General features: G+C 51.2%; 1 protein-coding gene across 2 annotated transcripts in view; it reads right to left on the minus strand.

Annotated features, from left to right (window-relative positions):
- PLCD1 (phospholipase C delta 1) overlaps positions 1-19,184 on the minus strand; it is a 54,044-nt gene that overhangs the window by 12,639 nt on the left and 22,221 nt on the right. For both annotated transcript variants that reach the window (XM_051978000.1, XM_051977992.1), the window contains exons 2-3: positions 12,210-12,374; positions 758-986 (exon numbers count right to left, since the gene is read on the minus strand). In XM_051978000.1, the coding sequence (XP_051833960.1) occupies positions 758-986; positions 12,210-12,374 (394 nt within the window). The remainder of the gene's footprint in view (positions 1-757; positions 987-12,209; positions 12,375-19,184) is intronic.

Genomic DNA, 19,184 nt, shown 5'->3' on the forward strand with positions numbered 1-19,184 from the left:
CTAATCGGCTTCCCAAACTGTATCGTGCAGCTAGCTAGAAGCTAACTCTCCTGACTTCCACTGCACAACTGGGCTGTCAAAGATGGCTTTCTGGGCCTTTGGGATCCTATTTGTGGATCAAGCTCTGCTGGGGAATGGCCGCTTCTGCCCAGCTGGACCTGCATGGGCTGATGTGGGGCCCCTGGCCCCTGAGCCCATACTGCAAGCCCAGCTTGCCCTCAGTAGCCGCTGCTTGTGTTCATGGAGCCCAATGTGGGGCGGGGCACCTTTGTGCACTGCCGGGCACTTTGTTTCTCCCTCCAACCCATAAATCTGCATAGCTGGACTCAGGATATTCTTCTCCCAGGGTCTCTCTCCTTTCACAGAGATTCTCTCTCATCCTGGCTCTTGTGGTCAGCCTAGGGCTTTTCCCGGTGGGAATAGGAAGTAGGCTGCAAAGGCCCATGAGAGTTTTTTTGGGGGGAGGGGGGCAGGGGGAACCACCCAGGTCTTTAATTCTCCAGGACTGCATTTTAGTGGTTCTGCATGAGTTATGCATGAACCTTGCTTATTCCTTTGCCATTTCCAGGCCCAGCTCCTCACGGTGTCCCTGGAGACCTCCTGTCAACTAGGTCTTACCTCTCAGTGTGGGAAGGCCCTTCCCCAGTAATGGGCTGGGTCTGGAGGACAGGAGAAGCCTACTGCTAGTTGAGGTGTCCCTGGCCCTTCCCTCAGCCTCCTATCCCTCCTCCCAGAGGCCCCTGAGCCAAAAGGATACTGCTGGAGTAGCTGCTTCTGGTTCATGGCGCCTGCGTGCACAATGATCTTGCGGAGCCCCTCCACCCAATGCTGGGCTTCCGCCTCCGAATCCGCAATGAGGTCCAGGTTGCTCCTCTGATCTTTGAAGATGATGGAGAAGCATCGGGGTTCAGGGGCATCCCGGGCAAACTTCTCCATGCCCTCAGTCTGGTGGCCCTGCCTTACCTCCTGGATGTCTTCAATGGAAACTGGGAGACCAGAGCGGGAGAGAAAGTTGGAAAACCTGCTCCCTCACCTCCCCCTGGCACCTTAGGGGCCAACTAGCGAGAGCCCTTTAGCTCGGAGATGAGGAAACAAGAGGGCCGGGGAAGGAAGGGACTTGTACAGATGAGGGAAAGGTCGAGCTATTTGTCCAATGACTTAGAAGTAAAGCAGGACTGGAACCCTGCTCTTACTGTTCTTGGGAAGAAGGGCCAAGGAAGCAGAGAAGGGCAGATGGTCATCATGAGTCTCAGACAGAGCCAGCCCCTACCACGGTCTTGGCCCTTTTTCTCCCGTTTTGCTCTTGATGGTCAGAGGGCTTAATGGTCCAGTACTTGGCTGGCTGGCCCAGAAATCAGGGGCCTCAGTCTGTACCAGGCCAGCTTTCCCAGGTTCTGGGTGGGGAAGAGAGGAGGCAGGAGCTGGACAAAGGAGAAACAGATGTCTGCTCCACACAAAGTGCCCTCTGTTTGCCCAGAGGCTGCTCCCATCGGCCCATCAATAGATACTGAGATGTGGCTGACCCCTTAACAAAGGGGAGGGGTTGCACTGGCCCCCAGACATCTGCCCCATAATTCCCCGCACTATGAGGGGGAGGGGAGGGCTGGATGGGAAACACAAGGAAGGGAGTGGACTGAGCAATCAAAGCCCTGACCTGAACTTCACTGAGAACTCCCACATTAAAGTAGGAAGAGAGACCGCAATAGATATATTGTAGCCATGCTTTGAGCAACTATGTATCTAAGGAGAGTCGGTGGGCCCCACATTGTAGCCATGCTTTGTGCAACTATGTATTTAAGGGGAGTCAGTGGGCCCCACATTGTATCCCTGCTTTATGCAACTATGTATCTAAGAGGAGTCAGTGGGCCCCACCTTGTATCCCTGCTTTGTGCAACTGTGTATCTAAGGGGAGTCAGTGGGCCCCACCTTGTATCCCTGCTTTATGCAACTATGTATCTAAGGGGAGTCAATGGGCCCCAGCCCAGTGGAAGGAAGCCTGGGAACCACATGGTTTGGACAAAGAGGAGGCAGCCTCAGTTTCTCCTTCTATAAAGGGAATAATTATCCCAGACTCAAGAAAAGAGGCTCGAGGGCTTAGGAGGGCAGAGATTCACAGACATGCCCAATGACAGAGTCATCAGGGGGCACCAGTAATCCGGCCTCTGTGTAGGGCGAGCATCTCTCCCAGCTAAGAAGCCCTTTATCTCCTACCCAGTCAGTGCTCACCCCTCCTCCCTCATCAGGCAATCCTTGGAGTCCACTAGGAGGACTTTCTCCCCTAAAAAAATATAAGCTACAGAGCAGAATTGTGTATACCCAGCACCTAGCACCATGACTGGTACACAGTAGGTGCCTAATAAATGCTTCTCTGTGATTATTCTACCTGGTGGCGATGGCATCAGCTGCCATGATTCAGTCATCTCTCTTCTGATTCTTAAACCTACTTAGGTAGCCCTAATCTCATTTTAAATCTCAACCTAGATGCTCTGAACTCATCGTTCCCCCCAAACTTTCCCTTTTCCCTAACTTACTGTGGAGGAGATCAATATGGCTCCAGTCACCCCGGTTCACAAGCCAAACATGATCATAGACACTCACTCCCCCCCCGCCCCAATCCAATCTGGAATTGGCCAAAGGCTGTGGAATTTATGTTCATAACATCTCTCCCACATGTCTCCTTGCCTCCTCTGCCACTGCCCCTGCCCCCCACCCCCACAGGCCCTCATCACTTCACACCTGGACAACTGCACTCACCTCGGGGGTCTCTCCCTTCTCCAGCCCATCCTCCACTTAGCTGTCAAAGTGATTTCCTTAAAGCATAGGACTCATCGTGTCACCCCTCACTCAATAAACCCCAGTAGTTCCCTATCCAAGATCCTCTGCCTAGTGTTCAAGGCTCCCCAAACCTCTCTCCCTTCCCCTCCCTCCTTCCAGCCTCTTGCTGTTCTTCACACTCCACCCCCAAACTCAGAGGATGCCCCCTATAACTGCCTAGGTCCTCAGAGCTTAAGGGCCATGTTGGAGGGCCATGACCACTGCTGGTGCAGCAGGCACAGTCCTACCCTCCAGGAGCAAGCGGGGATGAGGAAGTCAGTGTCCCTATGTCAGGGACAGTCCCAAAGTATGGCAGCTCCTGCTCTGGGCAATCACTGCGAACCCCTTCCAGGGGCCCAATTACGGGAGACCATCCAGCCAACTCCCTTATTTTACAGAGGAGGAACCTGAGACCCAAGTAAGGAAAGGGACTGGTCCTGGGTCAGACAAGTCATACAGCCAAGGTGGATTTGAACACAGCTCTTCTGACTCAGATCTGTGCTCTGTCCCCTGTACTACATTGACCCTGTTCCCCGGAGGAAATATTTAATAAATGTTTGTTTAACTGGATTTAACTCTAGATGTCCCCACTGTCCTTTCTAAAAGTGGTAAAGAACTGATCCCAAGGCTCTGAGAAGAGACCTTCCCAGGACAGAGGCCGGCCCAGCTCTCCCCTGTCTGTCTTAAGCTTCGAGGGCCTCCCTCCACTCAAGGGCCCTCCTCCACTCAAGGGCCCTCCTCCATTTGAGGGCCTCCCTCCACTGGAGCTCCCAAACCACTTTCAGAAACACCGTTAGTCCTCCTGCACTTGGGAAAGCTGTTAAACATAAGACTTATCCATCTCATTCAGTTTGGTTCAAACTTGGGAAAGCTGTTAAACATAAGACTTATCCATCTCATTCAGTTTGGTTCAAAGCTCTCCGATTACTTTGAACTCTGCCTCCTCATCCCCACCCCCCACCCCCATGTGCTGGCTAGTCCTCCCAGCTATGTGTCACACTCTGCAAAGCGTGGAAGTGAGTCACCGGCACTGATCCAAGTCAGTGATTTAAATGGGAAGGAGCACAAGGCTGAGCCCGGTGGCCTTGGGCCCCTCCACTCTCCAGGTGAGCAGCCAAGGATCTCTCATTGAGCCAGCCTTGAATAGATCTGCCTGTACCACTCTCTAGGGGCTCCCTGCCCTGCTGGCCACAGGAACAGTGGGAGAGGCTTTGCTGCAACACAGGTATATGGCTCTGCCCCTCGCCCTTCCTTTTCCAGCAGTCCAGTCCTCCCCAACCAAAGAAAGGCTGCCTCAGGTGATTGTGGCTTCCTTTTCTGAATAGTCACAAGCCACCTTTTTAAGGCCTCTGGCTAGAATGTCTTAGTAGCCAGTGGCCAGCTCAGGCCAATTTCCTTTTTTGGTTTAGAATGGGGACACTTCCCTTCTCCACCTATGACACTCATCAGAAGTCGCCAGTGGGTCTTCCACCTCCACATCTAACAAATGCCCCCTAATTAAACCCATTTCCTAGATGATGTCACTTAGAGGGGCCCAGCTGTGGCCCTATACTGATCAGATTGATGGGAGCGCATAAAAAGATCAAGTGAGATACCATGAAGCACTGATCGCAGAGCCTGCACATAGTAGGTGCTTAATGAACCCCCATCTCCTTCCACTTTATCTCTGAGCCCTGAGCAGACTGCAGGGAGTCCGCTGTGGTAACTGGGGGGCCTCCCATTCCCCTTGTTTCTCCATCTCCAAAGGGGCAGCTTGTGTTTCCTTGAGACTCGTACAGGGGCTGCTGTGCTGCTTGGGAGCGACAATGGAGAGGACACCCAAGAGGTGATTTCCTTGGATATGGAGGGACCCCCCCCACCAATGCTCCATTTTCTGAGGACTGAAACAGAGCGGGTCCCACCTGCAAGGCTCATGTGCCAGAGCAGGGGACAGAGTCAGCACAAATAGCTTTAAAACCTTCAAAATCACCTTGTCCAATACCTACATTTCATGGAGATTATTTGGTGACATTGTTTACTCCATCTGGAACTCAGTTAACCCATGACTAGCATGGGAAGGACCCATGAGCTTTATGGAAGTAAAGAAACTTACTGAATGAGACTTCTGGGAGTAGGGAATGCCCAAGACCCCTCTTCTATGCCCCCAGTGCCAGAGCCCAAGGCTTAGCACTTAGATTTCCCAGGGAGGAAGAACTGGCTTTGTCCAGTTGTCAGCCCCCTTTCTGTGTTTCTGCCCCATTCCCACCAGCATAGAGGACATCCAGAGGCCCCTGTTTTCCCAGGCAATGTGATAAGGCCTTCCTTTGTCTCTGGAAACTAAAAGGCAAAGTCTGGAGGGGAAACAGGAGAGGTGATAAACGAAGGGGCTCCCTCTAATCTCCCCCTTTCCCTATCACTGAACCAGGAACTCTCAGACCAATGAGTCTGCCAGCTCTCTGGCCAAGGAGGGATTCTTGCCCCTCCAGATGGGTATCCTGAAGCTCGGCCAGGGTGAACAATGCACTCGTTGAGAGGGAAAGGACACCCAGGAATAATGGGACACGAATCTTGGTGGGTGAGGATTCACCTTTCCCCTGTCCCCCCTGCCTCTCACAGGAGACCCGTTATTGGCGAGTAGATCTGCAGAACCTTCCCACTTACAGCTTCCCCATCATGGGTCTCGGTTCTTCTCCCCAGAAATAAAAATGACTGTTGACATGTCCAGGCTGCTTTCCCAACAATATCCAGCCAGGCAAGGAGCTTGGGCCATTTGTATCACTATTTTCTCTTTTCCCCAAGGCTTTAGCACATGGCTTGGCACACAGCAAGCATTTAATGTTTGTTAACCAACTTTCAGAAGAGGAAAAATTGAATTAGAATAGAGAGATTAGATGACCTGGCCAAGATCACCTAGCCCTCAGTTCTGGGGCTCTTCCCCATCCCAGGAACTCCTCAGTCCATCACTGCCTCCGATGCCCAGAAGAGAGCACCAAATTCCCCAGGTGGTGTGACCAGAGCAGAACAGGCACATGCTCTTAATGGGCTTAGTACACACACACATATGTATGTATGTACAAATATATCTGTGAGCAGCTAGGTGGCACAGTGGATAGAGCACCTGGCCCAGAATTGGGAGGACTCCTTCAAATCTAGTGACTCTGCTGAGCAAGTCACTTTACCCTGTTCACCTCAGTTTCCTCATCTGTAAAATGAGCTGGAAAAGGAAACTACTCCAAGATCTCTGCCAAGGAAACCCCAAATGGGGTCATGCAGGGTCAAATAATACTAAAACAACTTAACACCACCATACATAAGTTATCATATGAAAATTGCTATTAAGAATACTATTGTCATCTATTCATGTGAATAGGAATCTATTGTGGTGATGGTTGTCCTCCATTCTCAAAGAGCACCGAAATGACATCCCTACATTGGAGTCGAGTTACAATGTGTCCAGCTGTGACTGATCAGACCGACGTGGGCCTTCTGGGCCCCAGGTTGGGCACAAATAGTCTCTATAAACATTTGGCTGGATTGCCTAAATTTGCACATCTCGCTTTTCTTCTGAGCTACTTCAATTCTGCTTTGCTCAGAGTACAGCAGCTTCTCTGATGAGGGTGTCCCTCATCATGCTAAGTGGTCCTGTGTCTCCCATATCATACAATCAATGAGCCCTTGAGTATCCTTGTACCGCTTTTTCTGACCACCTTGTGAGCTCCTGTCCTGGGCAAGTTCTCCATAAAAGTCTTTTCGGCAAGCCTGTGTTTGGTATTCAAACAATGTGGCCGGCCGGCCAAGCTGTGCTCACTGCAGTAGAGTCGGAATGCTTGGAATCCCTCAAAGGACCTCCCTGTCTAGTGTCTTATCCTATCAGGTGGTCTTCGAAATCTTCCCAAGACAATTCAAATGGAAGCAACTCGGTTTCCCAGCACGGCACCGGTACAATGTCCAGGTTTCTCAAACATATGACAATGAGATCAGCCAACTGGTCCACAGACCTAATATCTCTCCTCTCCCACACTTTCCTTCAGAGCCTCCCAAACCTTGAGCCATGTGTGTGTCAATCTCATTGTCAACATGGACATCTCTGGGAAGCGGACAGCCAAGGAAAGAGAATTTATCCCCAGGATTCAAAACTTCTCTATTTGAAGTAGCTAATGGCTCCTTATAAGGACAATATGGTACTGGCTGCTGGAGGACCTGTGTTTTCGTGGTGTTCATTGTTAGGCCAAAATTAGAACAAGAGCAGAGAAATAATCTGAGAATTGATCTGAGTTTTGGAGGCTGCAGTGTATCATCTGCAAACAAAATAAATCGTGTACGACACTGCCTGATGGCATATTCATGCTCCTTGAAGGCTTTTGACAACATAGCTAAAATCATCATACTAAAAATCGTGGGAACAAATACACCACCTTGTTTCTCTCCATTGGTGATTGGGACAGGGTGAGAACATCATTCACTGTCCAGCACCGGGGCAAGCATGCCATTATGAAATTGATGTATACAGTGATGACTTTTCTGGGCAACCGAATTCTGACATTATTTTCCATAAGGCCTCATGACTGACAGTATCAAAGGCCTTGGTCAGATTTACAAATGTTGAATATAGACCCTTTTTCTGCTCCTGGCGTTTTTCCTGAAGTTAATAGGCAGCAAACACCATACTGACTGTACCACAGCCCTTCCTGAAGCCACATTGGTGGCTCTCAGGTAGGTGAACTTTTCCTAGATGTAGGGTCAGCCTGTCAAGCAGATGTCTGGCAAGAATCTTGTCAGTAATGACTAAGACAGAGACCCCTTCCTGTGTTTTTCATAGGACAATCTATTCTTTTTACTTTATAGAGATGGACAATGGAGACATCCTTGAACTTCTGGGGCATAAGCTGATCTTGCCATGTAATCTGGAAAATTTAAGTCAGCTTTTGTATGAGCAATGGACCCTCCACCTTGGAAATCTCAGCTGCAAACGAATCAATACCAGGTTCTCTGTCACCTGAAAGTATCTAATGGTCTACAAAAACCTCTTCTGTAATTGGAATCAGTTAGGGAGTGTTTGGTTTCAACTTGAGGTAAATGGTTAGTGCTCCAGAATTGATTGATTATGGTCTGTTGAGAGCATACTAGAAGTATCCAACCCATCTCCCCAGGACCATGTCCTTATCACTAATCAGGGTGGCACTAGCAGCACTGAGTAGTTGAGATGCACCACAGAGTACATTTTGGAATGTAATTATCAGCATAAAACTAAATTTTATTTGCCTTCTTGCTGAGCCACGAATCTTGTATTTCTCTAAGCTTCACTTATACTTTACTTTTGGTGGAATTTAAAGCTGCTTTTTTAGAAATGGGTGAACTATCTTGTGTAATCCTTATTTTTCATTTAGCAGCTGTTGAATTTCCCTATCATTTTCATCACACCGGTCTTAATGTTTGCCAATATTCTCTGACCTGGAGGAGCAAATGCAGGGCTATATACCAAATCTTTGAAATCTGCCCATTCCTTTTCTGTTCCACTGTTGCCAACTGCGTGTTGTTTCAACTGACCCTTCAAATCAGCCATGAACTGTTACCTCTCAGAGAAGCATTCGAATCTGTTGACACTAATTCTTCTGGTAGTCTTTTTGCTTGGGGTTGCTGCTTTTGTTGAATGTGAATATTCAGCTTGGAGAGGATAAGTCCATGATCAGTCCAGCACTATGCACCACACATTGCCTTTGGCATGCTCAAATCCTTCTGTCTCTTCTTACAATTTCATGATCTCTATTAATTGCTAGTATTTGATGTATAGATTTATCCATGAAGTTTTATAGCATTTATGTAAATGGAAGACAGTGATGATGATAAAAAAATCACAAGATCTACAAGTCTTCAGTACTGACTATTGCTATTGCTGTTTCCAACTCTAGTCCTCCCAACGGACTCCCTGCCATCTCTGGTGGTCTGAGCCTACTCTAGCATTAAAATCACCCAGAACCATCAGCTTGTCCTCTTTTGGAACATTGATGATAAGGGGCTTCATAAAATTTTGCTTTGACCTTATCAGGTTTGTCACAGTGGGAGCGTGGGTACCGATGATGGTGATGTGGCATTTTCCTACATGTGGCGATCACACTGTCATTCGCTCCTTTAGGTAGGCATACAAGCTTATTGATTAATTCTGATGCCAAACCGGCACTCCCTTTCATTGACTACATATTTTCTAAAAATGAACTCTCTACTGAATGATGTAATACCTGCCTTTCTTGACCAGAAATCGAACTCATCTCCCCTCGGGATATGGGGTTTGATGGCCTAGTCTGTGCTGCCTGTCTGCCCTCTTCTTGAGCGCCTGCTCTTTCTTCTGGACCTCTCTGGCCTCTGCCCTGCCAGCCACATCTACATTAACCTGGCTGACCCCTGCTCCCACTCCATCTTCCTTAGAGGAGAAAGAAGTCTTTCCTGCTTATTTTCTTGGGATGTGGTCCCTCCTTTTTAGGGAAGGTGCTTGGGGTAAAGGGGAGAGGTGACTTTGCTGACAAACTCAAGCAGGGTGAGCTTTGGGCTACAGCTGCGCCCCAGACTTGAAGGTAGGCTTTGTGTCACTAAAGAGGACAGACCCAGAAAGTCAGAGACCCAAGCTGGAGTCCTTGCTGTTTGCCCTTCAGAAAAGTCATTGCCTGTCTTGAGTCCCAGTTTCCTCATCTGTGAAATGGGGATAATAATACCTCTACTACCAACCTCCCAGTACTGTTATATAGAGCAGAAAAGAGCACATACAGAAATATGAGCCCTTCTTGGTGCCTTCCGTGCTAGGCTGCTCCCTTGCCATCAACTGACAAACTCCTCAAGGGAAGGGGCTGGTCTCTGAAATACCCAGAGCTGAGTGAATCTAGGGTTTTGCACCTTGTAGATATTATTCAATCGTCATTGGGGAAATGAGTGAATGAACTGAAGGAGGGCAAGACACTTCTCTGGACTTCAGTTTCCTCATCTGTAAAAGAAGGGGAAGGATGGGATGGGCTCTGAGGGTTAAGGATCCCACAATCACTGAGGTCTCTTCCAATTGGGTTGAGGACCCCGTGTTCACTGACTTTTAGCCTTGCAGGGAGCCCTTCCTTGACCCAGCAAACAACAGAAAACAGGCAGATGTGCAGGCTAGATGGGAATGTCCCAGGAGGGGACTCATCGCCCACGCCCATAAGATTCCTTTCATTTTCAAACATTTTTCTGTCCTAGGTGTGAGGCATTTTACTTGAAAGAGTGTAATCTTGAAAAGACTAGAAACAAGGGAGCTCTCAAGGACCGGGAGGGCACCCCCTACTTCTGATTTTTTTCTGCTGTTCTTATGCTCACCTCACCATGACTGGGGCTCAGCCTGGTCCAACCCAGCCTCTCCTTTCCCTTCCTTTGCCTAATTTCTGCCTGTGAGAGCTCCCAGTTTTGGCAAAAGCCCAATTGCAGCCAGACCTGGGAACGGAAACTGATTTCTTTGAGCAAGTCACCAAGACACTTTCTATTCTCCTCTCTTCATAGTCCTATATATGGGAGCCTTAAACTGGCAGGGAGGCGGGGAGCAGATCTAGGGATGGGGAAGTGAAAGCAGAAGAACCCCAGTACAACTCGGCAAAATAAGCAAGAGGGTCATTTCTAAGTGATGGTGTCTCTGAGGCTATCCCAGAAATCAGACTCTTTAGGGTGGGGTGGGGGTCCTTCAGGAGAAGGACTGAATGAAGCAGGGCCCGCTCGCAGAGAGCTCAGCTGCCAGCACTGGTTGGCTCTCCACCCATGCACCTGTATGAGCAGGAAGCCAGCCAGCTTTTCCTTCCCTTCCTGGGTCCATATCTGTCTGGGTCCATGTTCCAGGGGGAGCACAGACAGCACTCTGGATCTCCTCTCGCCCTAAATCTCACCTGCTCTGATCCTAGAGATAGCAGGCTCACCCTGATCTCACACCCTTGTTTGGGCTACCAGAAGCCCAAGATGACGGGATTTTCCTTCCTTCACACCCTGCACCTAGCTTCTCTATCTATGTCCTTTTGGCCAAGTTGACATGGGCAGCAAGCCAAGGGCCCGGTCTCAGAGGCCCATATTCTGTGGCCCCAGGGTCCAGAGTCTGTGACTCATCACTCCACCTACTTTTGGCTGCCCTGTTGACCTCTGCCTCTCTCCTGGCACACAGGGTGGGTCCTGTTTAGGCAGGGTTGGCTCAGGGGTGGCAGCTGGTCCAAGAACTAAGTCTTCTCCACCCCGACAGCCAAGCCCAGCAGGGAGGAGGAGACAGAGGTCTCTAAGGCTTTGGGACCTCCTGTAAAATAAGAATTCAGAGGACCCTGAATCTGTGGCTCTGACCTGGACCTTCCTTGGACCTTGGGTTCTTATGTGAAAAATGAGGGGAAAGGTCTATATGGCTCTACAGCCTCTTTCAGCTGACTCTACGATCCTGTTACCTTTCAGCATCTTGGTTTCCATATCTATAAGATACAGTGGATCGCTGCCACCCCCATATCCACTCCCACTCTCAGCCTCAGTTTCCATATCTATAGAAATGGGGGCCATGGCCTCCCCAAGCCTGTTCTGGTCTAGCCCTTGAGTCTCATGTTCCTGAGGCGCTCATTTGACAAAGGGCTCCTCTGCGGGAGGATGCCGAATCCCGCTCTTGGGGTCCTTTCAGGTAGCTCCAAGTTCCCCCTAACTAGACTTCCCTTCAGGCCAACCTCTTTCCAGGGACCGTGAGAATCCATCGAATGCTCTGCTGAAATCCCCCAGCCAGTCCCCTGGCAGAAAAGGACGGTCTCCCCAAAAGGAAAGGAGATGTGTCTGGCTCAGCTGTTCTTGCTCAATCAGCAAGCATTCGCCAAGGGCTGGCCGTGGGCCAGGAGGGGGGATCCAAAGGAGAAGGCCCTGCCCTGGAGCCGCTCAGAGTCTAACGGGGACGCAACGAAACATCCGAAACGAATGCAGAAGAGGCGGAAGGAAGGCTCCAGCCACTGGACGGGAGCAGAGCCTCGTAGTAGCCGGACCCGACGTGGTGCCAAGGGAACACAGCTCTCCTAGGGCCATCCCTTCAATAATAGTCTGGAAATGGGCTAGAAAGCCACGTGATACTCACTGGTCTGTGCGGTGGAGGCTCTGCCCCCTTTCCTCCTTTTTGGTCCCTTTCCTATCAACTACATCTCCAGCTGAGGGCAGAAGCCCACTCGCCTCATTGCCCAGGAGTTGTCTTCACCTACCCTAGTGCTCAGCCTGGGCCTCTCCCATGGCCCGGATTCCACAGGCAGCCTGACAGATCCCCCAAGATGGGCAAGCGGGGTCGGGCCAGGAGAACCCCGAGAGAAAACCTGCCCTCGGACCCCGGTCAACAAACTCTGCCCTGCTCAGCCCCAACCCCGCCCTGCCCTGCCCAGCGTGGCCCAATTGAGCCAAACCCCACTCACAGAGCTGGGACTCTGGAGAGCGCATCATTTTCTTGGACTCCTGCCAGATCGTCTTGCAATCTTCCTGGAGTTTGTAGAATCTGTCTCTCCGCCATGAGCTGGACTTGACTTTCTGGAGCTGGGAGCCTTTCAGGAGGAATTTCAGGTCCCCATCATCCTGTAGGCCTGAGGAGGAGGAGGAGGAGGAGAAGAACAGGGTTAGAGCACAGTCCCCTCCGCCTGGATGTCAGTGTCCCACCTCAGCCCCTCCTCCAGTGCTCACTCCCCAGCTCCTGCACCCCCCACCCAAAGTGGCCGGCTGGGTCTCCCAGTTCTTGGGCTGCCTCAGCTGCCACTCTCCAGAGCATTAACTAGAGTCGCCCTCCGTGGCACTTCCACAATTCTTCCTGGATACTCTTGGTCCCCTCACGGCTTCACCCGCTCTCTCTCGTTGGGGCTTTTGTGAATCCACAGAGACCTCCCTGCAGCTCTGTGGAACGATGACCATTCTGCAGCTAATTTAGAGCCTCCCCCCCAGGTAAAGGGAGCTGCCTGGAGTCACGGGGTGCTCAGGGGCAGGTCTCAAGGCAGGCTGGATTCTGCAGGAGGCTGCCGGACTCCCTAGCTGTCCCCTCTCCCCCATGCACACGGCTGCCACCTCCCCCAGCTCTGGCTCCCTTCTCCCAGTCCTAGATTTCCATGTGGCTTTGGAGCCTCCTACTCAGAGGTCCTGTCAAAGCCCGCTCCCATGATTCCCTGCTAGGTTGCTCCTTCTCCAGACACGTCTGTCCCTCTCCACCCATGTGCAGGGGGCACGTTCAGAGTTGGAAAAGCCAGGCCCCTGCCCTGACGGGACTGGTCAGGCGGGGAACAAGCACACACATGAACACACACACGCTCAAGCTCACGCGTGCAATTCTAACACAGAATCCGGTTAGTTGCGGGGAGCTACGGAGCTCTGTCTGACAGGGAAGATTTGTTCCCCACCAGAGAGACATGGGGCAAGGCCGTGTGCTGTTGGGCAAGGCCACGTGCTGTTGGGCAATGCTGTCTGCTGTCGGAACTGAACTTTAAAGGGTGAGTAGGGATTTACTGGGGGAAGAAGAAGAAAGCTATTATTCCAACACAAGCAAAGAGATGGAGGTAGGAAAGGATGGAGAGTGTCCCCAGACTGGTGTATCACAGAGTTTGGCTGGAGCGTGGGGGACACGGGGAGGTTGGAATGGAGGCTGTCACAGACAAGGAAAGGGCTTGAACGCTGAGCAAAGAGATCGGAAATTGCCTCAGGAGCACTAGGGAGCCTCTTGGGACTTTAGAGCAGGAGCCTGAAAGAGGTTTCTTTCCAGGGAGGAAATGGCCAACCTCTCCAGTATCTTTGGCAAGAAGTCACTTTCCCCAAGTGATGGGACTGGCCAATAGCAGCATCTGCCTTTCTCTCTACCCCAACCTCTTGACCAACCTTGCTATTCATGTTCTTCTCATCTCAGACACCTCTTCATTTCCCATGACCTTCATCTCCTGCTCCCACAGTCACCTCCAAGGATGGCCACACCCTGGATGGTTCCAGAGGCTGACTAGCTCTCCTCCTCCGAGCCCAATCCCCCATCCTTGCTCTCCTCTCCCTATTCTTTCCCTCCTCCGGTACCTGCTCTCACCACCTTCCATGGTGACGTCAGACTCTGGACTCCTTCACCAACCTCCCAACACGCTTTCCCCTTGCTCTGACTTCACTGCCCTCTTTTGGTCCAAAGCCAACCACTTCAGTACTGAAAGGTCATCCAGCCTTGAGCTTTGTGCCTCCTGGTCCTTCCATTGTTCCTGCTGATCCTCAGCTAGAGGCCCCCCTTCCCCTCCAAGACCTCTACGCTGGCCTCTGCTGGGGCTCCCGAGCGGCCAAGTGCTGCCGGAGGAGCTCAGCGCTCCAGGCTGACGAGAGCCGCCTTGTCCCCGTAACATCCGCTGGGCCCTCACAGCTGCAGGGCAACCTCTGATTTCTCTGCCTGACTTTCACCCCAGCCTGAAGCCCGGCAGCCCCCAGCCCCCCACTCTCAGCAGGAGCCCGGTCTCAGGTACTTGGCAAACACCCTCCCATGAACATCTGCCTACACAAAGCAGAGGATTGTGAGTGTAACCGTCACTAGTACACACAAACTCATGTTGAAATTGTACATTAGACATTTAGATTCTGAATTAATATGTAACGTGTCCATTGCAAGGAACATCAAATTCAGTGCTGTTCGCCCCACAGTCCCCACAATGCCTTGCTCAGCTGGCAATCCCTCTCTGCACTGCCATCTACTCGTGTCGTTTGTAAATCTTCCTTGTTATTCTTTTCTGTCTCTTCCTTTTTACCACTCCCCCTCCACCCAACTCCCTTGTGATAAACCCTTGTAACAAAAAAAAAAAAAAACAAATAAATAAAAGCCCTCCCTTGCAACAAACATAGTTAAGACATATATAGGACTGCTTGCCATCTAGGGGAGGGGGTGGAGGGAGGGAGGGGAAAAATCGGAACAGAAACGAGTGCAAGGGATAATGTTGTAAAAAAAATTACCCTGGCATGGACTCTGTCAAGAAAAGAAAAGAAAAAAACAAACAAACATAGTTAAGAGAAACAAACCCGTACGTGGGCACGTACGCCTTATTCTGTAGAGGCTGCAGATATTGGGGAACTCTGAGAAAAGTCTACTTGAAGCAAAGATACTTAGAGCAGGGTGATGGATGAGATGAGGTTCTCTAGTTCACAAGTACTAAGTATGTATGTGACTTAGAGAGTCATCATCTCATCAATTCCACTGAGTAAACACCTTGTTGTAAGTATCCTTGTTTCAAGTAGACTTCTCCAGAGCTCCGCCCTCTATATTATCCTATGCCCCTAATCCACCTCTTCTCTAAGAAATGGGTGATCTATTTCAGAACCATTCTGTCAATCAGCCCATCGATAAACATTTAATAAGCAGCTCTCTTCTCATTGTCCCCTGACCAAACACACTCAGGTTTCCCCCACAAAGAAAACTATTGCTAGGACTCTTAAGTCCCTCCCCTTAAACCATCATTCCTTAGCTCAGCTCCTTTCATCCCAGCTCAGAGATTTTACACACCGAAGTCACTTCCTCATCTAAAAAGTGGGGCTAATCTGCACCAGAGAGAGAACTGTGGGGGCTGAGTGTGGATCACAATACAGTATTTTCACTTTTTTGTTTGTTTGTTTGCTTGCTTTTTGTTTTCTTTCTCATTGTTTCCCTTTTTGATCTGATTTTTCTTGTGCGCAGGATAACTGTGGAAATGTGTATAGAAGAATTGCACGTGTTTCACATATAGTGGATTACTTGCTTTCTAGAGAAGGGGATGAGGGGAAGGGAGGGAGAAAATAATTTGGAACACAAGGGTTGCAAGGGTGAATGCTGAAAATTATTTGTGCATAAGTTTTGAAAATAAAAAGCTTTTTGAAAAAGTGGGACTAGCTAATGTAAGTTACTATAATAAACTATTATTTATCTTTTGGAAATTTTCAGAATAGAAAAAAGGGGTTCCAGGGAGAGGGAGGCGGCTATTCCCCAGACTCACTCCCATTTACATACCTAAGCTCTGCGAAGAGTTTTATAAACATCTCTTTCAACCAAGACCCCTGGAAAAGTGGGGGCGAACCAGCGGGCAGAAGGGCAGAGCCCTCTCGGAGTATCCTCCCCATTTACAAGCTTCAGTTTACTCCAACACTTAGCCAGTGATACAAAAATGTAAATGGCACCCGATCCCTGCCCTCCAAGAGATCCCATTCCACCAAAGCTCTGCTCCCCAGTGACTAGAGAGGCTACAAAGGGAAGGCTGCCTTGGCTTTTTTATAAAGCTTTTTTATTTTCAAAACACATGCATCGTTTTCAACATCCACCCTTGCAAAACCTTGTGTTCCAGATTTTTATCTCCCTCCCTTCCCGCCACTCCCTCCCTTAAACGGCCAATAATTCAACATGTTAAACATGTAAGGCTCTTCTTTGAACCTCTAAACACTCAAAGGAAGGACAGAGGATCCTAGACCAAGAGCTGGGGGTTTGGGGGGATAGATGAGGAAACTGAGGCAGAGAGGGGATGTTGACCATCTCTGCAGGTGGGGACTTGTGTAAGGCTGGGGAGGAGAGGGAAGCCGGGAGTGAAGACCACAAGAGGAGGCTGAGCCGGGTTCCTTTCACTAGTAGAGGCTGCCTCCGTTGGCAGTTTTCATTGAATTTCTCCACCTGGGGTGGGTACCAAAGGGAATCGAGCTGGCTGGACCCTGCCTCCAGGGAGCAGTGCCTGCCTCATGGTGTGATGGGGAGTCAGGAGGACACAGGTCCCAGCTGGCCTCTGCCCTGGGTGACATTGGTCAAGTAACCCAGCCCCTTGACCCCCCACTCATCCAGCCAGTCTCACCTGCTTCCAGCAGTCCCTGTGCTCCTCTGGCAGTGACACATGAGGGCCCGTTGCCCAGGGCTAGGGAGCAGCCGACCCAACCCAGCAAGCACCTGCTAAGTGCCCTCTCCAGCTGCCAGGCCCTGGGGATACAAATCTCAGAATCCCCGAGTTCGAAGGGCTGGAGCCATTTCCCATAAGGCATCCCCTCCATGATCCCCTCAAATGGCCATCCGGCTTCAGTTTGATGACCCCCAATGGTAGGAAGGGGACGCCTGCATCTCCCTCTAGAAGCTGCCGCTGTGGATCCTCAGTCCCCAGCCTCGCTGGCCATCCGTGACACGTCCGCCCCCTCTGCCCGCTGTCCAAGCAGGGTCCCTCCACTGAGGCTAGTGCCCTTGCCCACTTCCTAGTGCAAGAGGGCAGGAAAGCCAAGGGTACTGCCCAGGAGCCTCTGCACTCCCGTCAGAGCCCACTCTTCTGCCTTCCGGGAAGGGCCATGAGAACGGTGCTTCTGTGGAATAGGGAGTCCATGGCTACTGCTGAAACCAGCAGGGGGGGGGGGGAGGGGGTTCATTTGGCTTGGCAAGGATGTGAAGCCCCCAACAGAAGAGCTTGTGAGTCACTGAGAAGAACCCATGTGTCAATAGGACCAGGACTCATGGGCAGCTGTAACGGGAACAGTTCAACTCCTCCAAGGGAGATGGACACCAGCTAGGGGGCGTCATAGCAGAGCACTGAGCCCGGAGTCAGGAAGCCTCATCCTCCTGAGTTCAAATCCAGCCTCAGATGCTTCTTAGCTGGCTGACCCTGGACAAGTCACTTACCCTGCTTGCCTCAGTTTCCTCATCTGTCAAATGGCTAGGGAAGGAAATGGCCAACCTCTCCAAGAAAACCCTCAAAAAGAGATCACGAAGAGTTGGGAAAGACTAAAAATGACTGACCAACAACAACACTGTCCGGTGTCTCAGGTGAGCCAACTGGTGCATATGTTTTGGAAGGTAGGAAAAAGAAGAAATGAATATATTTTTCCTTCACAAAAGAAAAGAAAAACAAAGCACTTCCTTCCATCAGGGAGCTCATCCTTCCAGAAGGGTGAGAGAAACAGGAGGTCAAGGGAAAGCTCCAGAGTCACTACCAGGATGCCCTTGTGCCATCACCTCAGTTTGCTCATGTGTAAAAAGAAATGGGTTGGACTGGATGGTCCCGAGGTTCCTTGCTGCTCTGTGACTGCACATGACAACAGCCAGGAGGGCCCGTGCCGAGCCGCCTGGGTATGGGCCCGGGAGGAGAGGGCCCGTGCCTCTGCCGGGCAGGAAGGAGCCCTTTCCGGAAGAAATAGCTCCAATCTCTGCCAAGCAGCTGCTGTTATCTCCCGAGCTTTCCTTCCTCCAGGGAAGGGTTGGAGCCATTCCCTTCCCTTTGGGGACAGATAAGAGGCAGAGGACCCTGAGCCTGGGTCCGGTCAGGAGCCAGAGACCGTCCCGTTCTCACCATCACAAACAAGACCAGCTCCCCAGGGGCCTTGGAGCCAGCTCCTGCCCTCCCGGAGCCCCTGCTCTGAGATGCCAGTTAGATGGGGTCGGGGCTGCCAGGGAAGGCCAGACTGCTCCGGCCTGGGCCAGAATCCCGGGAGCTGGAGGGTTCTCGGAACTGTCCAGTTCACACGGTGGCTGAAAAAGAACTCTCACTCTTTCCTCCCAGAAAAGAAGTCATTTCCTCTATGATGGAAGAGGAGGAGGAGGAGGAGGAGGAGGAGGAGGAGGGGGAAGAGGGGGAAGAGTCCACCCCTGCTCTGCTGGCTCGGGGAGCCACTCATCTCTCTGGCCTCTATTTCCTGGTCTGTAAAATCGGGCCTGCGATCTAAGGGACCTTCCTGCCGTACATCCTGAGCCAGCCACAACCTGCCTCTCTGCACTTTCCCTCCCCCAGCTCTGGCCCTGGTTCTTCCCTCTGGGGCATCTGTCTCCTAGGGACACTCTAATGTGCCCTCACTCAAGAGTACGCTTGTAAGCATTTAATAATCAGCTCTCCCAACAAATGCATTCAGGACCCGCAGGTTCAATCAGCATTCTTCATACTGCATCATTATTTGGAGTCTGGACGATTAGCACGACAATAAACCCAGCTCGGGTTTCCAGGGGTCCAAGCTCACCCAGAAAATCCCACAGCTGGGCCGGCTGCAGCCATCCTCTGTCTCCTCTTCCGAGCCCATTCCCAGTTCCACAACCAGCCTTCACGGGAGAAGTGCGAGGGCAGAGGACCTTGGGGCTTCCCGGCCTTGAACTCCATGGGAGTCCGTTCCCTGGAGCTGTCTGGGAGAGGGCAGCCTTCAATCTTTGCGCCTTTGGCGGGGCCTGGCCGCACCCCAGCTCTGCCCAGTGCACAGTCTCTTGGGTCTATGCAACGGGGAAGGGTTTGGTCTCAAAGAATCCCCCCAAAAGTCTCATAAAACTGCTGCCAAGCACTGGACAGGAAGGGAGCGTGGAGGAGCCGAGACTCCCAGAAGCCAACAGGAAATGCCAGCCTTCACCAAGCAGGCCCGGGAGCGGAGGGCAGAGGGCAGGCCCGGGAGCGGAGGGCAGAGGGCAGGCCCGGGAGCGGAGGGCA

The sequence above is a fragment of the Antechinus flavipes genome, chromosome 1 (assembly GCF_016432865.1).
Source record: "Antechinus flavipes isolate AdamAnt ecotype Samford, QLD, Australia chromosome 1, AdamAnt_v2, whole genome shotgun sequence".
Classification (NCBI taxonomy): domain Eukaryota; kingdom Metazoa; phylum Chordata; class Mammalia; order Dasyuromorphia; family Dasyuridae; genus Antechinus; species Antechinus flavipes.